This window comes from Lepus europaeus, chromosome 20 (assembly GCF_033115175.1).
Source record: "Lepus europaeus isolate LE1 chromosome 20, mLepTim1.pri, whole genome shotgun sequence".
Lineage (NCBI taxonomy): Eukaryota > Metazoa > Chordata > Mammalia > Lagomorpha > Leporidae > Lepus > Lepus europaeus.
This window is the reverse complement of record NC_084846.1, coordinates 36,678,759-36,703,139: the sequence shown is the minus strand read 5'-3', so window position 1 is coordinate 36,703,139 and position 24,381 is coordinate 36,678,759. Positions and strand designations below refer to the sequence as shown.

Sequence of the window (24,381 nt, the reverse complement as noted above, 5' to 3'; positions counted from 1 at the left end):
ACCATAGGAACCCTTCGCACACTACAAATACTTAAGCCAAACCGAGAATGAATACAGTACATTTTCAACAATGCAAACCAATATAAAACAATTCGGGCTAACATAAATCTTAGTGAACAAACACACTTACAATAGATGTGCCATGTGCATGTCTGGTCCACTAACACAGACTCACTCAGATAATAAATAACTTGCTCCGAGAGATGGAGGCGGGGAAATCAGAGAAGCAAATCCAATTCATGTTAAGTCCAAGTAAATATGAAACGCCTGCCAAGCCTGCCAGTAGAGTTTCCGAATATGTTATATATTTTCATCATGTGGATTAAAAAACTGAAAGAAAGGGTGTTTTTTGCTACTATTAGGGCAGGCAAAGATTTTGCTTTTTTTACTTTGGGAGGCGGAAGTGTTCTACAAAACCCACACTGGCCAGGCCAAGAGACTGCACCTAAGCAATGCCATGTCATGTGCAAAGGGCTCCCAGGAGAAGTACGGGGATCTCTGGGTTATTCCAGTCTAGATGAGAAAAAAGTTACTGGAACAAGCAGTCCACAGTGTGGGGAACCCAACAGTGCTTCCTGCTCCAAATGACTCTACATTGGAAGGCTTGTTCCTCCACCATTTTTTAATATGCAAAGAAAGACTGGGTAATAATATTGGAAAATCAGACCAAGGTCAGATTGTGAAGTGTTTCATTGCCTAACTCTCTTGTTTACAGTGTGTCAGATCACCCTTGAGTCCAGGAAACAGATTTTCTCACATGATGGATGAATCTGAATGACTGAGTAGACTCAAAAACATCTGTGGAAATCTCTTTAGCAAAAATAATCCGTGCCTTTTCTTTCTCCACCTCCCATCACTGGCATGGAGACGTCACTATATCGACCATTAGTGTAACTTCATACATAGCAGATTCTTGGGACAAGGTAATTAATGTCCATTTGATTCATTTTCTAACATAAACATGCTATTCTAACACGAGACTGTGAAGCTATGAGCAGAATCGGACATAAACACAGTCAAGGAGAACCTTGTATATGTTCCAGAAATGAATGACCTCCTACTTTGTGGGAGGCAAACTTCATAATTAACTCAGTTTGCCACCAGCTTTATGTTGTCTGCTTTTTCTGTTGATGTCTTTCCAATCCCATGTGGACTGTTACTTTTATAAAATATGCTAAATGACTTCCCAGAGGAATGAGTGATCTAGCAGTTAAAATATCAGTTGAGGGGCTGACGCTGTGGCAAAGCAGGTTAACACCCTGGCCTGCAGTGCCAGTATCCCATATGGGCACCAGTTCAAGACCCGGCTGCTCCACTTCTGATCCAGTTCTCTGCTATGGCCTGGGAAGGCAGTGGAAGATGGCCCAAGTCCTTGGGCCCCTGTACCCACCTGGAAGATGTGGAGGAAGCTCCTGACTCATGGCTTCAGATCGGCAAAGCTCCGGCCATTGTGGCCAATTGGGGAGTGAACCGTAGGATGGAAAACCTCTCTCTCTCTCTGCCTCTTCTCTGTGTAACTCTTTCAAATAAATAAATAAATCTTTAAAAAAAAAAACACTTTCTTAAAAAAAAATCAGTTGAGATGCTCACATCCCATATCAGAAAGCCTAGATTCAAGTCTGTGCTCTACTCCTGATTCAATTTCCCTGTTAATGTACACACTGGGAGCAGCAAGTGATGGCTCAAGTGGTTGTCTAGACTGAGTTCCTGGTTCTGTCTGCAGCCTGGTCAAGCCTCAGACATTGAAGGAGGTATCTGAAGTATGAAACAGTGGACGGGAATGATCTCGCTTCCTCGCTCTCTCTCTCTCTCTCTCTCTCATACATTGAATAAATAACCTCTAAATAGCTTTCTAGAAAAGTCAAATTTAAAAAGATTAACACCAGTAAGGTGTTTGGCACAATGATTAAAGCACACTTGGAATGTTCCCATCCCAAAACTCAGGGCCTGTGTTCTAGTCCTGGCTGGCTTCTGATTCCACTTTCCTACTAACATGCCCTATGGGAGGCATAAGGAGTTGATTTAAGTAGTTGGATCCCTGCCACACATGTGGAATACTCAGATTGAGTTCCTGGCTCCTGGCTTCAGCCTGACCCAGCCCCAGCTGTTGTGGGCATTTCTTTAGTCAATCAGCGGTTAGAGGTTCTCTGTTTCTGTCTCTTTTTGAACCTGTCTCTCTGTATTTCAAATAAATCAAATTTTAAAAAGTAAATCAACAAAAGATTAAAAGATTTAAAAGATTAAGAGAATTAAACACATAAGCTCAATTTGTTTATTATATGCGTCACAGATGGATTAATCTGATTATATTAAATGTTATGAATTGTTTACTCTTCATTTCTGTGTTTATCTACTGTAGCTCAGCATTGTACTCTGTGCACCACTGGCTACCTGCCCAGCACATTCTGGGTATCACTGCACTGGGGGACATGTCCTGGGAGCAGCAGTTTTCCAAATTGCTACGTTTAAATTAGAAACAAACTTACAGATAGTATAGCTTTTCTCCTTACAGGTAAGAAAATTTGCACAGAAAGACTAAAGTAGCTTGGTCCAAATTAGAAGGAATTAGGTGTGAAATTAACAATAAAAGCCAGGTTCTGCGTGAAATTCACATTTTCACATCCAGGTTTAGACCAGCAGTCTTATTTTGGCACTTTCCAATTCAGCATGATAGCCTTCACTTTAACGACTTAATGGCCCAGGAAAAAAGTCAACAATGTCCTTATAAAATTAAATAACAGATCCAGCAACTGAAAGAGTGAGTGAGATAGGTAGAATAATGCCCAAGTAAATAGGAGAGAAATTCAAAACTTCACAGAAATATGGAATTAAGAAATAAGTTTATGTTGGTGCAAAAATTTTTGGAAATCCATGCCGTTTCTTTATAATATATACTGTCTATGTACTTTTTTTAAAAATGTGTTACACACCTTATTATTTATTTATTTTATTTGAGAGACATAAAGACTGAGACAGAGAGAGCACTCATTTTCTGGCTCATCTTCCAAATGCCTGCCATAACCAGGACTGGGCCAGGCCAAAGCTGAGCACCCAGAACTCAATCCAGGTCTCTCATATGAGTAGCATGTTACTTAAACTACCACCTGCTGTCTCCTAAGATCTGAATTACAGGAAAGCTGGAATCAGAAACCAGAGTCAGGACTCAAATCCAGAAACTCCAATATGAGATGCAGCATCCCAACCAGAGTCTTAGCCAATAGGCCAACACTCACCCCTCCAACAACCTTTAGAAGGTTCCTCTTACATAGCAATGGTAAAGTAGCTAAGTTCTTTTCTTCTTTTTTTCTAAATGTCTTTATTTGAGAGACAGACAGACAGAATCTTCCTATTGACTCGTTCATTCCCCAAATGCCCACATGATAGCCAGTGTTGGGCCTGGCTGAAGTCAGTAGATGGGAACTCAGTTCAGGTCTCCCATAGGAAAGGCAGAATCCAATTCTTTAGACATCACCTGTTGCCTCCCAGGGTTTGCTTTAGCAGGTTAGATTCAGGAGCTAGAGGTGGCTATGGAACCCCGACACTCGCAGGTAAGATGCAGGCAACCAAACACCTACCAACCCCCTCCATTTTCTTTACATATTTTAAAATAAACTTTCTAGAAAGGAATTCATAAACATTCATTAGTTTTATTCTGGTGATTAAAAGTTTCTGAGATTCTACCAGCTTCAATAAGCCCATCAGCACTATGGCAGGAAAAATGTGTTATTTTCTGAAAAAATAACAGTAACCAGTAGTTCTCAGCCAAGGACAATTTTGCCTTCTACCTTGAACCCTTCCCAAGGAACTTCTGGCAGTGCTGGGACACGATTTTGGTTGTCACAACTGGAGGATGACGAGTGCCACAGGCATCTACTGGGTAGGGACCAGGGAGGGATGCTACTAAACACTCTACAATGAACCACAGACAATTAACCAACTCAGAATGTCATTGTGCCAAGGCTAATTATGAAAGCCTGTCCAATCCATCATGCAGAACTCCATAGTTCTTCTTTACATCTAAAATGACACAAAAATCAGCCTCAACTAGCTACAATTTCCTTCTGTACTCATTTTGGCTTTTTAAATACTTCAGGGTGGGGAGATCTTCAGTCTTTTTAGAACACACGTATTCTTGTAGAGAAAAGCTTGGCCTCTCAACATGTGGCAATGGAAACAGAAAGAATGCACATTAATTGAATCCACAGTTAAGCAATAAAACTCATTTTTCCTATTAGTTGTGACCTTTCTCAGTGGCCACATCATCCCAAGGGAGAAAGAATAGCACACATTTTCATCATTCTATTGTTAAAATAACTGTTAAAAATCATCAGGATCATAAAAAATGGCACTGGCCTTTTAACCAGCCTTAGTTATGCCTGGCTTACCCATCTAGTCTACATCTTCTGACTTCATGTTAACATGAGCCGTACAGCACAGAATTGGATCTTACTGCTACTAGTACCTGAACCTCTGGTACCCACATCCCTCACAACTTGGTCCCGACCTACCTTTGCAGTCCTCTCCCTTCATTCCAAGAACTGCACCTCGGTCCCTGGGTTCCTGTCACAAGGAACTCACGTGCTTCTGGATGCATAGTAAGTGCCTCCACCAAGGCTTCCTTCACTCCTTCAGCTGCAGCTGCCACAAAGTGCCCACCTGAAGGACGCTCAGTCTTTACCTTTAGGGCCTCTCTGCTGCCCGCCTCCTCCCTCTTCAACCTTTCCTCACTCCGTCCAGAGGCTGTCTTCTGGTCTTTCCATCCCCTCCATTCCAGGTTCAGCTAAGCTGCTGGTTATTACTCAGCTGGACGAGGGGCTCAGTGGCTCTTTTCTTGGTAGTGGTAAGGGGTCTTCTTCAAGCCATCCTCCTACACAGATGCCCACAGATGCTGTTTCAAATCCAAGTCCTATCATTTCTATCACATACTTGAACTCTATCAATGACAGACGGTGCTGTCTCCTCCTCCTCCTCCTCCTCCTAGCTGAAGTACAAAGCAGGTAGCTACTGTCAAGCCATCTCCAGACCACTTGGGTCAGGGTCCCCAGAAACAGGAAGTAGAACAGGAATCTCATTTTCAGAATTGAAAATAACTAGCCTACAATAAAATTATGACATCTTAGCATATGCAGTTATTCCTTGGTATTCATAGGGGTTTAGATGCAGGACCCTCAGAAACTCCAAAACCCATGAATGCTCAAGTCCCTTATATAAAATTACATAGTATTTGTATATATGTATGTACCTTCTCCCATCTACTTGAAGTCATCTCCTGATATTTACAATATTCTACAACATTGTATAATATTTAAGGAATAGTGACAAGCAAAAAAAAAAAAAGTCTGTACATGTTTACTGCAGATGCAAGTGTTGTTATTGTTTTTTCAAATATTTTCAGTCCACAGTTGACTGGAACATCTGTGTGGGCATACAGGACTAACTGTAATGGCTCTCTTAGGCCTGGTCTCAGTTCACTACTTCATCCTCCTTTTCTGCTTCTCCCATGTTCACTGCCTCCAGAAAAGCTGCACTTAGGATCCCTCCAAATATGGCCACAGGATCTCATCCTGTGAGTTAGCACATGCTCTGCCCTACTTTTTTAAGATTTATTTTATTTTCATTTGAAAGGCAGAGTTAGAGAGAGAAGAGATAGAAAGATCTTCCATCTGCTGATTCACTCCTCAAATGGCCACAAGGGTTGGGGTGGGGCCCAGTCAAAGCCAGGAGCCAGGAGCTCCCTCTGGGTCCCCCATGTGGGTGCAGGGGCCCAAGCACTTGGACCACCCTCCCCTGCTTTCCCAGATGCTTGGCAGGGAGCTGGATTAGAAGTGGAGCAGCTGGGAAATGAACCACTGCCCACATGGGATGCCAGCATTGCTTGGTCCCTTCTTTTTTTTTTTATAATTGAAAAATTAGACTTTATTACATGTACTTAAAATGTCTAAGAATAGTTTTATGTACAGCTTCGCAAATCTTTGGGTTATGTCAATATGCTTATTAAGAATCTAAATGTTTGTGATTTTTAAAATACCAAATATTCCAAGTTATACAAAGTAACTAATTCTGCCAGCGCCGCAGCTCACTAGGCTAATCCTCCGCCTTGCGGCGCCGGCACACCAGGTTCTAGTCCCGGTCGAGGCACCGATCCTGTCCCAGTTGCCCCTCTTCCAGGCCAGCTCTCTGCTGTGGCCAGGGAGTGCAGTGGAGGATGGCCCAAGTGCTTGGGCCCTGCACCCCATGGGAGACCAGGAGAAGCACCTGGCTCCTGCCATCGGATCAGCGCGGTGCGCCGGCCGCAGCGCACCTACCGCGGCGGCCATTGGAGGGTGAACCAACGGCAAAAGGAAGACCTTTCTCTCTGTCTCTCTCTACTGTCCACTCTGCCTGTCAAAAAAATAAAAAATAAAAAATTAAATTAAAAAAAAATAAAATAAAATAAAAAAACAAAGTAACTAATTCTGAAAAAAGAAAGTAAACCTGAGCTCTCATTCTTCCATTCCAAGAGTTCAGCACCAAAATGGCTGAAATAATGGATATTTTAAAAATTTATTTTTTGTACACAGACATGATAACTTCTCTATGTGTTTTAGTGAGTTTTCAGGGAAGCCCTATGAGCTTTTCAGCCAAAATATTAAGTAGATTGATATAACTTAACTAGCATCATGCCACAATCTCTGTCTGACATAAAGAATACACCAAATGTCTGCAGGGGCAAGTTTCTGCCCATAAAGGAATTTTTGGTCCTTAATGTGAGAGAATCATGACTCTTGGTTATATTACTATCTACTGACCCCAGTGACATTATTGTGAATTGTTTTGCAAACACTGTGTGTTTTAGTGATTATGAGATGAGTAAAAGAGCAGTTTCCTGACAAACTAATGGAAGAACATTTCTGAACATTATAATATAAAGCAGAACAACAGAAAAGCAAATCCTTTTTTAAAGTATTTGAAATATAGGGCAGGTGCCATGAGGAAGAAAAAATATTTTTGAGTACTTTGAGCTAGGACTCTTTGTGATTAAGCAAATAAGCAAGGAAAATTCTTTGAGGAATAAACTGTGCATGAGTGTGTGTGTGTGTGAGAGAGAGAGACAGAGAGACAGAGAGAGAGACAGAGAGAGAGGTATTTCTTATTAGAGCTAAGTGAAGCACTATTTATTTATGTGAAAGGTAGTTACAGAGAGAGAGGCAGACCATGGAGGAGCCTGGGGGGGGGGTGGCAGAAGTATCTTCTATCCACACTCCCCAAATGGCCACATGACTGGGGTTGGGACAGGCCAAAGCCAGGAGCCAGGGGCTTCTTCCAGGTCTCCTTGGCTTGGTCCCTTCTTGAGAAGCCCAGATCTCATCCATTCCCTTCATCTCCACCACTCCATCAGGAACACAGGTCACCCAGGCCTCTGTCCTCGCCTGACCAACTCCTCCTTCCATACTCAGCTCCGAGTCATAATCTCTAGGAACCTGTCCTTCAAACCACCCACTCAGGATGTGCTCCTGGGGACTTTATCCATGTACATTGTGAATTTCCTGGTCTTTCACAGTACCTTTTACATACAGCAGGTATTTAATAAATGTTAAATTTCACTGGGAATAACGAGTGAGCACCATCATACAGCTATTTTCTACAAATCATAGTAACAGTACCAAGAAAATGACTGTCATTGTCCCTCCTGACTCCTCTTGGACATACAGGCCAGACCCATTCACCTTCACTTCCCAAAAACCAAAGCTTTCCTAGAGAAAGTCAGGAAGTCCATTTTTAATAGCATACCTGTTCTTTCCAAAAATCTACTTGGGTCTCCCAAACTACTGTTTTTGCCTTGCCTTTTTCTTTTTGGATAAGCATGTAAACAGACATATTTACCTACATTAAACCAAACTTGGAGTCTTTGAAGTCAGACCATGCCACATGGCATAGGGACACACAACACACAGGTTTGCTATTCTTTGCTACTTCCTGGCTACCTGATAGAGCACCACTACCTCCTGGACTGGGTCAATAAGCCTCAAATTACCCCAGCCCAATACAATTTTTTTAATGAACCACTTTTCAGTCACTGTTCTCCAGAAACATATGGAAGTACAAACGGGATAAACATAAAATCTGACCAGCCATTCTAGGGCTTAAATTGTGTCCTTAAGAGTTCATTTAAAACAAGCTTTTATTACTCTTCAAGGCTGTGACTACCATGAATCCTGCAGGCAATTTTGCTTATTTTTGGCTAATGGGAATTTTACAGCCAAACCATTTCCTCAATCCCAAGAGAGTGAATCAGACCCATGAGCTGAGTTCTTAAAGAGCAGTGTGTGGCCCCTCACCACAACGTTCTTTTCATAGCTTTTTTTTGGTTCACTGGCCATTTAGGAATTCATGATCAAAATGAAATAATCGAAAAGAAATAGCAGAAAGTCATTTCGCTTAATTTTTGATAACTGTATGAATAAAACCCAAGTAAACAAACGTGTGTATATCGAATCAGCTGCAAATCCAGCTTGCTTTGCGTATGAGGAACACAAAGATCCCCATGTTACTTAAAATTGCAATCTTTGTGTTTATTGGAGATGAGAAAGTGATGAAATTGTGGCTTATACTCTCAAAACTTTATAGTATTGTAATCCACACAATATCTGGCATTGTTATTAAGATAATAAATAAGTTTATGAATCACAAACTGGGCTTCTCTTCAATAAAATATGCTTTTGAACTTTTAATATAATTAATAAAGGAAATATGCAACGCATTAAGGGATAAAAATGCTTGCAACAATCTTTTTTTATATGAGCCCCATCACCCATGGTTCTTGCCTGTGTTCTTTCCTTATCATAAACACTTCTAAATATGGGAGCACCTTGTCCTCTGGGCTGCTTCACATTGCAATGACGATTCTACCCTCAGCACCACTGCTGTTCAACAGCCAAAGGAGAAATAAGGAGGTGGCGCCCACACCAAGCCAAAACGGAGAACACAGAAAATTGCATCACTCCAGGAGAGCCTATCCGGTGAAGTCAACAGCTTGGTTTTCCAGTGTGAACAGGAAGTGTCACCAAAGGCCATTTTCAAACACGGGTTCCCAAAAAGTATTATGAGAACTACTACATGAATAGTCCTCCAATCGAATAAAGGGACATAAGAGAAAATAGCAACTGTTGCATAATTGTTATAAGTGAGACATTGCACTTGAAGATTCCCCAGAGGGGTCAATTTCATTATCGTAAAAGGCACCATAGGACAAACATTATTTTATCCCTGGTTTTTTAAAACAAGGAAAACAAGTTTCAGAAAATGGATATTACTTTGTCCCAGTTACACAGCTGGTCTCTGTCTCACTCCCAAATCCATGTTCCACTCACTACTTGGGTTCTGCAAGGCACATAGAAGGAGCTCAGAAAGCCAAAGCGGTAATAGGAAAAATGGTGTCCCTGGGGAAGACGACTTGCTGCTGTCTCTCAGTGATGTTCCAGTGCCGACTGAAAGCCACCATTATAAAGTAAAATGCAGGTTTTGTGACTGGAGTGGCAGGAGCTGATTTCTGTGGATTTATGTTCAAACTCAGTTCTAAATGCCTTAACATTTGGCCACCAATCATCCAAAGCCTTGGGCCTTGTGACATTAGGAAGCAACAAATAATGATGGCTCAAAGGCTCAAATTCAAGCATCTAAGGTTTGATTCATGCGTTTTTCAAAATGGGTTTCACAGTTTAGGGTGCACGGTAGCAGCCTAAGGAAAATAATTTATTTAAAGGCACCAACCAACCAACTATTTCATAGCTGGCCCAAAGTAATATCAAAGACATCAGTGAATATCTCTTTGGTGAGCATAAAGAAGTGAGTTGAATTAGCGAACATACATGTGAAATACCATCTGTGTGACTCTTGTATACCCTGCATGATTTTTATACTTGGTTGGTTAAAGTGGGTGTTCACTGAGGGAAATAAATGTCAGAAATATTCTACCATATCTATTTTTCTTTTTATACTTTATCTTGAAATCATTTTAGATTTTAAAAAGTTGCTACCAAGTATACAAGGGGGTTTCACCCAACCTCCACTTGTATTAACATGCTATATTACTATAGCACAACATCAAAACCAGGAAATTGATGTTGGTGCAATTCAAAGAGCTTATTCATGTGGACTTTACCAGTTTTACACACACTCATTTGTGTCTGTATGTGCATAGTTCTGTGTGGTTTTATCACGTCAATTCCTATCATCAATCAATACGCTATCAATCACTACCAGGCGCGCTCCAGCAACTCATTGATAGCTACATACACCCTACTTCATGTCTTCCTCCCTAAGGCCTGCCAAGCACTGTTTAGTTCCAAGTGCACAATTTTGTTACTCAAGAATGTTACATTAAAAAAATCATACATGATATTGCCTTTTGAGATTGACTCTTTTCTCCATGAACAATTTTTGAGCCCTATGGAAGTTGTTTCCTGGATCAGTGGATTGTTCTGAGTGCTGAGCAGTCTTCCCTGGTTTGAATTACCAGTCTGTTGTACCACTCAGCCACTGAAGTGCATCTGGGTTCTTCCCAGTTTTTTGCTTATTAACAATATGGCCATTATGAACCTTTGTATACAGGAGTTCATATGCACACAGGTTTTCATTTGACCAGGATAAATGTTCAAGGGGACAATTGCTGGGTCGTACAGTATGCATAGTTAAGAAACTGCCATATTGATTTCCAGAACGTCTGAACCATGTGACATTTTCACCAGCATGTCCTGTTTTTTTTTTTTTTTTTTTGCCATTTTGATAGGTGAACAGTGATATGTCATTGTGCTTTTATTAGCATTCTCTTGAGGACTAATGATGTTGACTATCTTTCATGTGCTTAATTCCCATCTGTATATACATGAAGGTCTCTTCATTTCTTCTATTTTCTAATTAGACTTTTTGTTCTCTTCACAAAGTCTCCCGCAGAGCAAACATTTGCTATATTGATGAGGTTCCAAGTTTTCAACTTTTCCTTTTTGTAGCCAGTGCTTTTTGAGGTAATGTGTGAAAACTTTTCTCCTAAACACATTCTCAAACACTTTTTCCTACCAATGTTATAGTTTTTAGATGTCATATTTAAGTTGGTGACTAATTTGGACTTATCTGTTGTGTGATCTGTCAGGTGGTCAGTTTTAGTTCCTGTCTATGCTATCTAATTTCTCCAGCACCATGTCATGAAAAGGCAAGCCTTCTTCTATTAAATTAGTTTGGCACCTATGTAAAAAACCAACTGAGTACATTTCTGTGAGTCTACTTCTTGTTTCCCCATTCTGCTTCTAGATGTGTCTACCCCCTACCAGTACCACTCTGCCTCTACTACTGCAGCTATATTCTAAGTCTTGAAGTGGAGTAGTCTGATTCTCTCACTTTATTCTTGTTTGTCAGCTATTCTAGATACTGCCCTTTCATATCTGAGAGTACTGCAAAGAGTTCTGGAAAAATATGGAATTAACAGATACATTTATTTTGGTGCAAAAAGAATTTTGAAATCCAAGGATGGTTTCTTCACAATACACATTTCCCGAGATCTTAATTTTTAGAATAAGCTTGTCCATGGCTACAAAATACCCCGTTGGGCTGACCTCTTTTATACCCTCTTAAAAATTACTAACACAGAAAAATTAGGCTTCATCCACACATCATTAAGGAGCCTCCCATGTTGCGAGATGAGCCTGTATGTCTTTGTCAAGAACTGCACTTCTGGGAAGTGAAAGCCAGAGAGCAACGCAGGGACTAGGGCATTGCTAAGAGCCCTGGAAAAATTCAGATTCCTACAATCCATCCTTTACTGCTTATCCACCCGAGCTCTTTTATGAAGTTTGAGCTGAGCCTCATTGGCTTGGGATAATTTCAGAACCATGTGGTCAGTCTAAGAGGTATTTGATCAAACCACTCAATATATTGCATAATCTTTTAGAAGTCTATATATATGACCCCCACCCTGATCTCATGACATGAAAAGTCCTTTTGTATTTGGAACATGGGTTGAAGTGGGTGCTTAGTTTAGGAGTGAAGATGCCCACATGCCATATTGGAGTGCCTGCGCGCAGTTCTAGGCTCTAGACCCTGACTCCAGCTTCCTGCCAATGCAGCCTCTGCGAGGTAACAGTGATGACTCAGTAGCTGGGTTCCTGTCCCTCACAGGGAGACCTGGCACTTGGCTCTAGCTCTAGTCTAGCCCCAGCCATTGCAGGCATTTGGAGAATGAATCAGTCATAAGAATACTGTGTTTTCTACCTCCCTCCCTCCCTCCCTCTCTCTCTTCCCCATTCCCAACAGGTTTTTTCCTTTTTTCTTTTTTTACAAAAAGAAGAGCAGACATTTGCTGTAGCAGTTACGCTGTTGCTTGGGATGCCCATATCTCATATCAGAGTCCCTGGGTTCAAATCCTGGCTCTACTTCTGATCCAGCTTCCTGCTAGTGGCTGCTGTGGGAGGCAACAAGTGACAACTGAAGTAATTATGTCCCTGCCACTCAGCCTCAGCCTGTTATTGGAGGCATCTGGAAAGTGAACTAGTGGATGGAAGATTGATCTCTCTGTCTCTCCCCCTCTCTCTTTCTCTCTCTTTCTCCCTTCAAAATAAAGAAGAGAAGGGAAGGAGAGGGGTGGGAAGGGAAGACATAATCATGAGTAGATAAGAACATTATAAAGAAAAACTAAGTCTAAAACAGAACAAAACTGGTAAACATGTCAACCTGTAGGCTGCCAAGCAGCTGGCAAGAACAGCAGTCACTGACTTGGGCAATCACACTGGGAGAGGAATGAGAAGAAACCTCCAAACAAGGAGCCCACACCGCAGAAAAAACCTCCAAACAAGGAGCCCACACCGCATCCAAGCCAGAGCTGTGGGAGGCGATCGCTCGGCACGAGCTACACGGTGAGCCTCCTGTGCTTCCTGAATCCGAGTATAACCGCTGATTTCTGGGTTTTCGCTTGTCAACAAAGACTTACCTTTTTAAGATCTGTTTCTTTTGTCAGTGATGTTTGTTGAAATGAAGAGAAACATCTGTCATGCAGTCAGTGGTGTGTTGCTGAAATTTAACCACTAACTCTCCCTAAGGAGAAAGTCTTGATTTTGTAGTATGTTCTGATTTCCAAGGTATAAGCACTCCCCCTACATTTCAAGCTATCAATATGATGTCACTGCACAGGGCTGAGAACGTAAGTACTTCTTAACACAACTGCATACGGGACTGCTTGTTTTAATATTAAATGTTACAGGCTTTAATAGTAAATGCTATATGTATGCTTTTACTTTCCTAACAAGAGATCATCAATATCTGCCTAGGGCTTATGGTATTTTATTGGCATCAGTGGTCATACTATTTATTCCATACATCTAGCTATAAAATTATTAAAGAATGAAAATAGTCACCTTCTTAGCTCTGATTTTGCATAGCATCCTCCTGCTCCCAAACATGCTGTACACAAACACATAATCTAAGGAGCTGAATATTCATCTCAGTGGCTTCCAAGACTGATGAACGCCAGACCCTAGTTAAGAATACAGAGGCCAGGCAGACCCCACTCAAACATCCACCCATGGAGTAGGAATTCATAAACAAAATGTGATATATGTGTACAATGGACTAATATTCAGCCTTGTAAACAAGGAAATTATGATACATGGCTACGACATGGATGACCCTTAAAGACATTGTATGAAGTGAAATAAGCCAGACACAAAAGAAAAACGCTGTATGATTCCACTTATAGAAGCTCCCTAGAATAGGCAAATTCGTAGAGGAAAAAAGTAGAATAGAGGTTACCAGAAGTTACAGGGAGGAGAAATTGGGGAGTTAATGTTTCACCATGGTGCAGAGTTCCAGTTAATATGAAAGTAGACAGAAGGAATAGTGACAATTGTCAATAGTGACAATTCAACAATGTGAGTACATTTAATGCCACTGAACTCTACACTGAAAATGGTTGTAATGGTCAATTCTATTTTATGTATGTTTTACCATACTGTGAAAAGAATACAGATGCCTGGGCCCACTCAGAGATTATGGTTCACTTGGTGTAGGGTAGGACTCAGGCATCTGTGTATTTTATAAGCAGCCCTGGAAATTCTGAGGCACAAGTGGGTTTGGCATCTTCTAATCTAGTCCAGCCCCTACATTTTACAGAACAGGAAACCAAGGTTCCAAAAGAAGTGGCTCAGCCAAGGTCAAGTAACTAGAAGTGGCAGGGTCTGGAATAAGTCCACATCTAATTCCAACTCCTGCCCACTTTTCACTTCGTGATTCAAATAACTGAGAGTCTTTATGACAATGGGACACAGAATTGTCCCTGAAAATATTACCCTGGCCTTGTGCAGCCTTGCCTCTAGAGGTTTGGAGTTGTCAACCTTGCTGCCACAGACCCCAGAACACAACACAACAAAAATTCTAAGTGAGCTTCAGAGAAGGTCCAAACGTTCCTGGGATTCAGAGCACTGCTTCCTGTGTTTAACACCAGCCAGTCAATGCACAAGCATGTTTGCAGATAAACATCTTCAGCCCTTTAACCACCAAGCTACTAGAAACACAACAAGCTGGATCCCGTGTAATAGGCTCAGACTGAGTGAAGGAGGCACCCAAGTTCATGAACATACCAATGCACTTGGTTCACCTTCATTATCTTATCTGCCATGGTAAACACCAGCCTCTGTGGCAGACAGATTTCTAAGGCAAATAGACATGAGCTCTGAAACCAGATTCCTGTCCAAAAGGGAATCTGGTACATTTAATCCATAAAACCAGAGTGGGTGGGGTGGGCAGGCAGGGAAGGTGTCAAATTCAGAAGAGACTGCAAGAATATTCTCTGACCACAGCCCAGCAAGGATGCTTATCCTTGCAGCACGACGATCATTGATATTACTCAGCTACACAAACGAATGAAAGTCTACCATTTTCATTGAAATGCATGCAACTGGAGGACATCATATTGAGTGAAATAGGCCGGACACAGAAAGACAAATACCACATGTTCTCCCTTATATGTGGGAGCTAAAATTAAAAAAAAAAAGAGAGAGAGAGAGAAAGAAAAAAGAAATGTTTGTGTATATAAGCATTGCACCAAGTACAGTTTTGTAAAACTTTGTTTTATACGCTTGTCAAACCAATGGTTAAGAATGTTATACTACTATAGTTTTAATGACTGGTACTTACTTTAAAATTTACTGTATTTGGGTGAAACAGTCATTTTTCCATTCAATTACTGTTCATCGCTGTTGTCTAAATTCTCACTAAACTAGGGTCTGTTTGCTTTTTACTTGTTAAACTTCTTATTTGGTGAAGTATTGAGCTTTTTACTGTAATGTAATTTTAAGATATGTTATCTCAAAAACTAAAAAAAAAAAAAAAAGAGGAAGAAGGGTAGAAGGGATGGGGAGAGAAAGAGGAGAAGGGAGGGGAGGCGGGGGGAATATCAGTATGTTCTTACAACTGTATCTATAAATCACATTGAATCTATTATAAACTAATTAAAAAGAAAAAGGAAAAAAACAAATAAAATAGTAAGTAAGGGCTGTATGCCATGCCTCTGTGACATACACAGAAACTGCTATCATTTTCGGAGCCGCCAAACTGAAGAAGCAAACAGAGACCCTAGACGTGGGGGAAGGTTTCTGAGGATGCACCCCAACTTTCCACCCAGAACACCAGCTTTACTTGTAGGGTTTGATAGTTTCCACGAAACAATACCATGAGAAGCCTCAGAGGAGACAAGGATGTATTGATTCCAAGACACTTCGAGATAAGAACCACGACAGTGATTTCTTCCTATCAGTCAAAGAGAAAACACAGAACGAAAAAAATCACCCTGCAGTGCTGAGCCGTTAATTCTTCAGGGTAGGGACATGACTGGCAGTCACAGAATAGTTTTAAGTGCAGCTGCAGAAAAGCCCAAAGCCAAATTAGAGATGCTTTATAATATTACAAATGAAAGAAGAGACCCATACCAAAATTGTGGTAAATCTCAAGTCATATTGCATAATATTATTTGGTAACTTTGCACAAAACAAGGAAAGACTTACTGAAAATTACATATAGGTTATCACTTAGTCTGAGTACCAGTCCTGGAATCTACTACAGCCACTGCCATATGAAAATACAGATGCTTTCCAACCGACAGTGGCTCAATTCACAATCTGTTGAGCTTTATGGGGGTGGTGTCTTGCACTTTCAGTACAGGATTCAATAAGTGGCATGAGATGATCCATGCTTTATGGTAAAACAGGCATTCTGCTTCATGATTCTCTCCAACTATATGCTAATGTAAGTGTTCTGTTGGAGACACATTAGGCTAAGCTACGATGTCCAATAGGTTAGATGCATTAAGTGCACTTTCCACTTCCATCGCACTTACAGTGAGATGCCCATTGAGGAGCACCTGCACACATAAACTATGGCGGTTCTCGTGATTTTTCCACGACCCTTTGGAATTCAATGAAGAATCAAAAAAGTACTAAGGGCATGGGACTGGTTCAAAGACATTCATTTTTTATTCCTGTTTATTCATTCTCATTCTCTCCCTTCACTTTCTCACTTGACTTTTATGAGGGTCAATAGTAATCACTAAATATACAGTTGACATCAGAAGACTGAAATTTGTTCTCAATTTTCTTATCTTCCTGTTAATCCCCTTTCTCCAACGCATACGTAGTGGACGCCCGCAGTGTGCCAGGCACAGTGATCAGGGCTGACAATACTATGATCCTTGTCCCCAACACAGCTTCTAGTTTAGTGGGAAATCCAGAAAATCAAAATGTGAAGTTCCAAAAGTAGATAACAGTGTCAAGAAGGAAAGAGACTTAGTTATATGGCAAGAAACCCTGGATGCCATAAAGCAATGCCTTTCAGTGATATCTGAAGAAAGGGTCCAAGATAGCATAGGCTGGAAAAGCAGTGCAAGCAAAGAAAATAGCATGTGCAAAACTCATGGCAGGAAACTGGCACAGAGCATAAAACAAAGCAAAAGAAAGCCCCCTACTGGGAGGAGGGCAAATTAAGAGGGGCTGTGGGGTGAGCGGGGGGCCGGGTCTTGTGAGGCTTGGTGGGTACCTAACCAGGAGAGAAGAGGGAATGGCCAAGAAAGCATTTGCTATATTTGCTATGTGCAAGATCTATAAGCTACCTCCTAGCTCTAGGTACCATCTCAATGGATGCTTTTCCTTGCCCTGAGTTCTACGGCTGCTCTAAGTACAGCTGGTAGAATTCTAAGACGGTCCTCAAGATTTAATTCACCTGCTGATGTATGCGCCTCGTGTAATTCCTCCCTGAGTGTGGGCAAGCTCTGTGAAGAGAATGGATGCCGCCCCTTTGATGAGGTTATGTTACCTGGCAAAAATGGAGAAATTCTAGTGGTATAATTAAGCTCCCTAATCAGTTTGACTTTACGCTATTAAAAAGAGAGATTTTCCTGGGGTGGGGATGAGTCTCACCTAATAAGTGAACCCTTTAAAAGGGTCAACAAGTAGAGACACGCTTGGCTGGCCTTGAAGAAGGAAGCAACTCTACAGCTGCACGGAACTACATAGGTCGACAACCATGGAAGTTTAGAAGGGGAATCCTGAGCATCAGATGAGACCCTGGCTATGGTAACCCCTGGATTGCCTTTATTTTTTAATGTTTTGTTTGTTTTTAAAAAATTTATTTATTTAATTATTAGAAAGGCAGAGTTAGAGACATTGAGAGAGAAAAAAAGAGCTAGCGAGATCTCCCATCTGCTGATTCACTCCCCAAATGGCCACGATGGCCGGAGCTGTGCCAGGCTGAAGTTGGGAGCCAGGAGCCTCTTCTGGGTCTCTGACATGGGCACAGAGGCCCACACACTTGGGCCATCTTCCACTGCTTTCCCAGGCACATTAGCAGGGAGCTGGATGGAAAGTGGAGCAGTCAGAACTAGAACCAACGCCCACATGGGATGCCGGCGCTACAAGCAGTGGCTTTATCTGCCACGCCACAGCACTGGCCCCTGGATTGCTGTATTGCAAGACCCAGCTAGGTCATGCCCAGACTCCTAACCTATGGAAACTGAGATAGTAAATGAGTGTTACTTTAGGCCTCGAAGTTGGTAATAACCTTTTTTGAATCCATAGAAGATTAAGGCACTAGGATCCAGGAGCAGAAAGCGGCTCCTCTGGGCTGACAGCCACTAGAGAGAAACCCAGGTTCTCGGAAGGTTGTCAGGCACTTTGCACAGGAGACAATGGGGAGAACCGAGCCACCACTCTCCTCCGCCATGGTGAGGAACCCTCTCACCTTGGCCTACCTTAGAAAGCAAAACTCAAGTGCACCCTAGGTCAATAGCAGGTTTTGGAAATCTAATCCCCTAACTTTAAGGCAACCACAAGTTTTCTACTTAAACTGCCTTCTAAAACCCTACAAAATCATTTTTTATAAAAAGGCCCATAAAAAAATGGGTTAGGACAAATTTGTCGGGGAAAGCTGATCTCTGTTTTAAGTTTCCTTACCGGTTTTAACAACAAAAACAGATTTTTTGGGAAGTATCATTTTAATGTCCATTTAAAAAAATTCATTTTTATTTAAATGCCAAAATAGCCTGGTTTATATTATGGGTAACCAATCTATGAATGAAAACATTTTATACATCTTTTTTCAGTTAGAGAAAAAGCGAGAAGAAAAGGAAATCCCTCTTGTTTTTTGTTTTCTTTTCTTGTCTTTAAAAACGTATTAACAGTCCCTACTCAAATTTCTGGAACTGGGTAGATAAAATTAGTTATACTGCATAGGTTAAAATACACATGCGAGCGTTCCAGAATGGGATGACTGCCATCAAGAAGCACATCAGAAGTTCTCATAAACACGGCATTGTGGTCAACATAATAATGGCATGGGAAGTGAGCACTTCAAGGGTAGGGATAGAGCGCACAGCCCCAAGATGCTCTAAGCGATAGAGTGTCAGCATTAACTTAGCCAGCTATGAAGCTAGTAAAACTCATCTCAGAGAAACACACGTGATGGCACACATGTGCACATGCACACACACACACACACAGTACACAGAGCCTGGCTCTGGAAGAATCCCCAAGAATCTAGTACCAAGGCTGTCACCAGGAAAAGGTAACGACACAGTTGGAGTCAAGAGTAGAAGAGAACCTTACCTGTCCTACAGGCGCTTTTGTCTACTTTAATAGAGAGCGCATTCTATTAAAAATGTGTCTTGAACCCCACCCCGGACTCACAACTGAGTGAGGCGCACCTGCCATGCTGGGACACTGCTGCAATAATAAACAACTGTGGCTCCTGAAGAGGAACACGCCGAGGGGCTTCTAAAACACACCATTTAGTAAGCACAGCCACTGCACCCCAGCCACAGCCTGTCCTTGGTCACCTCCACAAAGCACTCTGCCTACATTCTTCCTTTGAAATCATTAGTCCACCCAGGCCGTGAGGGGCCCTGGAGTGAGGGGGCAGCAAAGGAGAGGGTTACAGAGAGGAAAGGCAGAGCACGCAGGCGTCTGTCTCTCCCCTCGCCCCTTTATCTTTGGCGTCCTCATACAACTCCTTCCTTTAATCTCATAGGCGATGCGATGGCAAGAAGAGTGAGACATCTGAGACTTCATCTCAGGCTCTCTCAGCCTCAGTGAGATCTCTTAGACGTTTTCCCCTCTGTTAAACTACAATAGAAAAAAACCACCACCTCAGGGCTGAATATGGCAACATCTCTGAACACGTCAGCCTGAGCTTTGTCTTTTCTTCCAAAAGATTCGCCAAAGCTCATTCACAATATAGTCTGGGTACCTCATAGACCTTTAACCTAAAGGCAGGTCATCCTTGTTTGGGGTGTGAAACCTAGGGCAAGCTGCATCCTGGATGATCATAAATAACAACCACCAGAGATCCCACCACATTGAAAAGAAAGGAAAACAGAGGTTGAGGAAAGAACCACTCTTTTGTTTGGGCTACAGACAAGGCACAGTTGTGACTGTCAGAGAGGTTTGGTTGAAAGTAAACAACCATTCTGGCACATGGAGAACTCAACCTTTCCATCTTCAAAAGTTGGAACAATAGAACAATTTAGTCTGTCAATACAGAGAGTGCAATTGCTTTGCTTCAGATTTTCTTTAAATGTCTGCACCCATATTTGGTACGTGGCTGGCTCCCTCTAAAACAGCCACATGGCAATATTCCGAAAGACATGGTCATCTGCATGTCACTCTTGAAGCAGCACAGAGATAAGATGCCTTGTTCTTGACCTTCTATTGTGCAAAAGGAAACCTATGCTTAATATTGCAAGAGCTACTGCATGATTCATAGTCTTCTCTTAACTCTAGCTGGTAAATGGTCTACATCAGTGAACCCAATTCCCTGAAGATTCCCCACATTTTGCTTTCTAATTATTATTTATCAGAATCTACACTAGTTGACCAAGTTGTGGGAATAGGAGAGGGAGAAGGAAAAGGGATGGGAAGAGTGTGAGGGAAGGCGGGTACAGTGGGAGGAATCACCATGTTCCTAAAGTTGTAATTATGAAATGTATGAAGTTTGTATTCCTTAAATAAAGGGTTTCTAGAAGAAAAAGAAAATCAGTGTGTAAATATTTCTATTTTGCCTATTTTCATCTTATGGAACATCAAAGGATATTTTTAAACCAAATATAAAGTTACACTACTAAAAAAAAATGTAACTCACAGGATCACAACCCATAGAAAAACATAACAAAGCAAAGAGAAATCAAAGACCAAAAAAAAAGAGTATGGAAAATAAAACCTACACAACAAACGAAAGACTAGTTTCTTCTATCTTTCATCAGAGTATTGTGGACAATATTTCATGTTCTATATGAGGAAAAAGGATGGAATTTGACCTATAAATGTTTGAAACACACCTTATTCATTTATGATACGCTAATAACAAACACATATTCAAATAACAAATACATTATTGTTCATGAAAGAACAGAAATTAAAGGGTGACTTTCAGTCCAAGTTAATACAGAAAAGCTGCCAAAACCATCTGTTTGACTCCCAATGATCTCATTTGTTTTCATCAAACAATATTGAGTTTTTTCAAATTAGATTAATCTTTTGCCCGGTTACTAGGCTATTTGGATAGGAATTTATAACCATTATTAGCATAAAAATAATCTCAAAATGACACTGAAAACACTTGCTTGAGAGGAATTGGTTATAATGTACTTTTCCTTTTAAAGAACATTCTGACTTTATGAAAATTGAGAATAATTTGGTAAGCAGCACCATCCCACACACACCTGGAGCATGGAGTGGTAACTGCTGAAGGGATGAATGGAACCCATGAGCCAGCTGATTAAACCAGACAAGAACAGAGATCTATGCACCACACTCACGAAACACTTCCAAGAATATTTTTGGAAATGAGAGTTTTCATGTCTGTGTCCTCAAGAAGATGTACTTTTCTTTTTTTTTTTTTTTTCCCCACAAATAGGACATTTTATTTGTCACTATTAAAGTCTAAATTTTAAACAGATTCTTGAACAGGTGGTTCATAGCCATCAGCTCGTTCGACTTTCGCACCCGTCTCATCCCCAGTGGCTTTTCCAGAACTACTACCTTCTCCGTGAAGCTCCATGAGTTTTCCCAATTCAAACTTGGGCTTCTTCAGCATCTTCACTTTTCTAACGAAGACATCATGGAGAGGATAAATAGATTGGCAAGCCTTCTCTATGTCTTTTCCAATGCTGTCTGGGATCAATTTATTGACTACTTCTTTCAAGTCATTTGTTTGCACCTCCCGTGTCATGATTTCCATCATCTTCTTCCGGATCTGGCGGACCTGCTGGTGCTGAGCATAGGAAGTCTTCCGTATCTGATTGTTGCGTTTTTTGGTAAAACCAACACAGAACAGACGAAGCAAATAGCCATCGGTAGTCTTGACATCAACATGAGCTTCAATCATGGTCTGCCATTTTTTGACCATGGAGCACATTTTGTCATGGGTAAGATCCATGCCGTGGAAGTTAGTCAGGCAGTTTTTGCCCTGAACATCCTCCGTAATCAGTTTGAATTTTCTAAATGCAACTTCATCGTTCTGCAGGTCAGCAAGACTCACTTCAAAAACACGACCCTTGAGACCATCAGATGCAATTTTGGTTCCTTGGGTCCTCGTGACCAGTGTTTTCCCAATATTTCGTATGTTGAACATAGCAGGTGCTTTCACATCATACCAATCTTTCTTAGAAAATGGGTCCACCACTTTCTTCTTGGCTCCCTTTTTGCCGCCTTTCGTAAGAAGATGTACTTTTCTACTTCCTCTTCAAGAGCCATGTCTCTGTCAGTGGAATATAAATAGACGCCTCCACAGGCTTCCGTGAGTTTTCTGCCTGACCCCTTGGCTCTTCCACAATCAACAAATGAAAACTTAGGACAGATACGTTTGAATTCAGTAGGTCTGGGAGGAAGCCCCGTAGCTGGCACTGTGACAAGTCCCCAGGTGATCGAGTGGCAGGTGCCATCTAAGCGCTCATGCCTTTGTGTGTCCCATGACCTTCACCTAGAGGCCCTCCCCAGGAGGACCTGGATGTCCTGTGTTTCATCTTTGGGTCATGAACATCTTGGCAACTGAAGGATCTAACATCTGTGGGCCTTCCGCCTTCTTACATATTAAAAAAAAAAAAAAAAAAGTACAGGGGCCGGTGCTGTGGCACAGAGGGTTAAAGCCCTGGCCTGAAGCGCCAGCATCCCATATGGGTGTCAGTTCTAGTCTCGACTGCTCCTCTTCCAATCCAGCTCTCTGCCATGGCCTGGGAAAGCAGTAGAAGATGGCCCAAGTCCTTGGGCCCCCTGCACCCATGTGGGAGACCCAAAAGAAGCTCCTGGCTCCTGGCTTCAGATCAGCACAGCTCTGGCCATTGCAGCCATCTGGGGAGTGAGCCAATGGATGGAAGACCTCTCTCTCTGTCTCTACCTCTCTCTGCAACTCTGTTTTTCAAATAAATAAATCTTAAAAAAAAAAAAAAAGTAGGAATTATCCCATGGGGTGGTCATTTTGCCTAACGGGCACATTACCAACCCTCCAAGTGTCACTGCTTTTTCATCCATAAGACGGGACAGTGACAGCACCTCCCCCACTATGACAGCACTTCCAAAACTGGAAAGTGGAATTTAAACATAAGCTTATTTTGGTGAAGATAGTTTTGAAATCCACGTATACAAGATGTCTTCAAAAGGCCCATGGAAAATGAGTATTGTGAAGAAAAACTGCACATGGATTCTCATGCCAAAATAAAAGTCTAGTTCAATTCCATTTTTTCACCAATGTCTTACAGTTCCCCCGTTTGCTGAAAGCATTCAGAGTGTGGCTCTGAGTAGGCCTGACTGCAAGTCCTACCTGCTGCTGTCTGGATGAAGAGCATGACCGGCTTGGTGGCTATTATTAGTGGGCAAGGCCCAGGAGGCTGCATTTTAACAGCTGATTCTGTGGTCTATTACTTTCTAAAAATATGTATTTATTTATTTGAAAGGCAGAATGGAGAAGAGAAAACAAAAGATCTTTCAGCCTCTGATTTATTCCCCAAGATGCTACAAGCCAGGAGTCCAGAATTCTATCCAGATCTCCCACATGAGTGGCAGGGGCCCACGTACTTGGGCCACCCTCTACTGCTTTCCCAGGCACATCAGCAGTGAGCTAGATCAGAAGTGGAGAAGCAGGGACTCGAACCAGCCCTCTGAGATGGGATGCTGGTGTCACAAGTGGTGGCTTAACCCACCGCACCCCGAAGCCGGCCAGTCCACTTCATTTTAAGAAACACTGCATTTTCAAGATTCCCCCAGGCAAAAGGAAAGACAAACAAGAAACTAAACTCAAGGGTCACTTTCACTATTGCCTCACCCAGTTAGCGGAAGTCTATCTCCCCCTCCCATGTGCTTGCTGCAAGGTCCTGCCAGAGAAGTTGCCTCCGCGGGAGAGCCTGCTACACGGCCGTTCCGCCAGGGTGGGTGCCCTCTCTGCACACATCCACACTGGCTGGACCCGCTGTCTGGCGAGCAGCTTTCAACACTGTTTGAGAAGAAGGTTAAGATGTTCACGTCCTAGCAGAGTACCTGGATTCAGTGCCTGGCTCTGGCTTCTGATTCCAGGCTTCCCAGTACTGTAGGCTCGGGAGGCAGTGATGGCTCCAATACTGGGTTCCTGCCATCCAGGAGGGAGGCTTGAATTGAGTTCCCAGATTCAGCCTCAGCTGTTGGAAGCATTGAGAGAATGAACATGATAGGAGATTGGTTCTCCCTCACACGTGCTGTCTCTCTCTCTCAAATAATTTTTAAAAAATAAAAAAGCAGTATTTCTGAATATCGTTGCCTTTTAAATACAGAATTCAATCCTCAGAGATCCTGTTATATTAGTTAATCTGAAAAATAAAAGCTTCCATTTCTTTGCTAAAAAAAAACC

General features: G+C 41.8%; 2 protein-coding genes across 2 annotated transcripts in view; both read right to left on the bottom strand.

Moving 5' to 3' along the window:
* BMPER (BMP binding endothelial regulator) overlaps positions 1-24,381 on the bottom strand; it is a 274,664-nt gene that overhangs the window by 212,291 nt on the left and 37,992 nt on the right. The window lies entirely within an intron of this gene.
* On the bottom strand, positions 21,408-23,347 carry LOC133749945 (small ribosomal subunit protein eS1-like). The gene is made up of 2 exons (XM_062179322.1): positions 23,259-23,347; positions 21,408-22,246 (listed from the first exon to the last, which is right to left on the bottom strand). Exons 1-2 carry the CDS (start codon positions 23,345-23,347, stop codon positions 21,454-21,456), a joined length of 882 nt encoding a protein of 293 aa, XP_062035306.1. The 3' UTR covers positions 21,408-21,453.

What these genes read in the sequence shown, in the direction of transcription:
- LOC133749945 (XM_062179322.1), bottom strand. Translation starts at nt 23,347, where the DNA reads ATGCTCTTCATCCAGACAGCAGCAGGTAGGACTTGCAGTCAGGCCTAC. An exon ending in TTTCAGCAAACGGGGGAACT is followed by an intron (nt 22,247 to 23,258) that starts GTAAGACATTGG and finishes TGGCTCTTGAAG; the next exon opens with AGGAAGTAGAAAAGTACATC.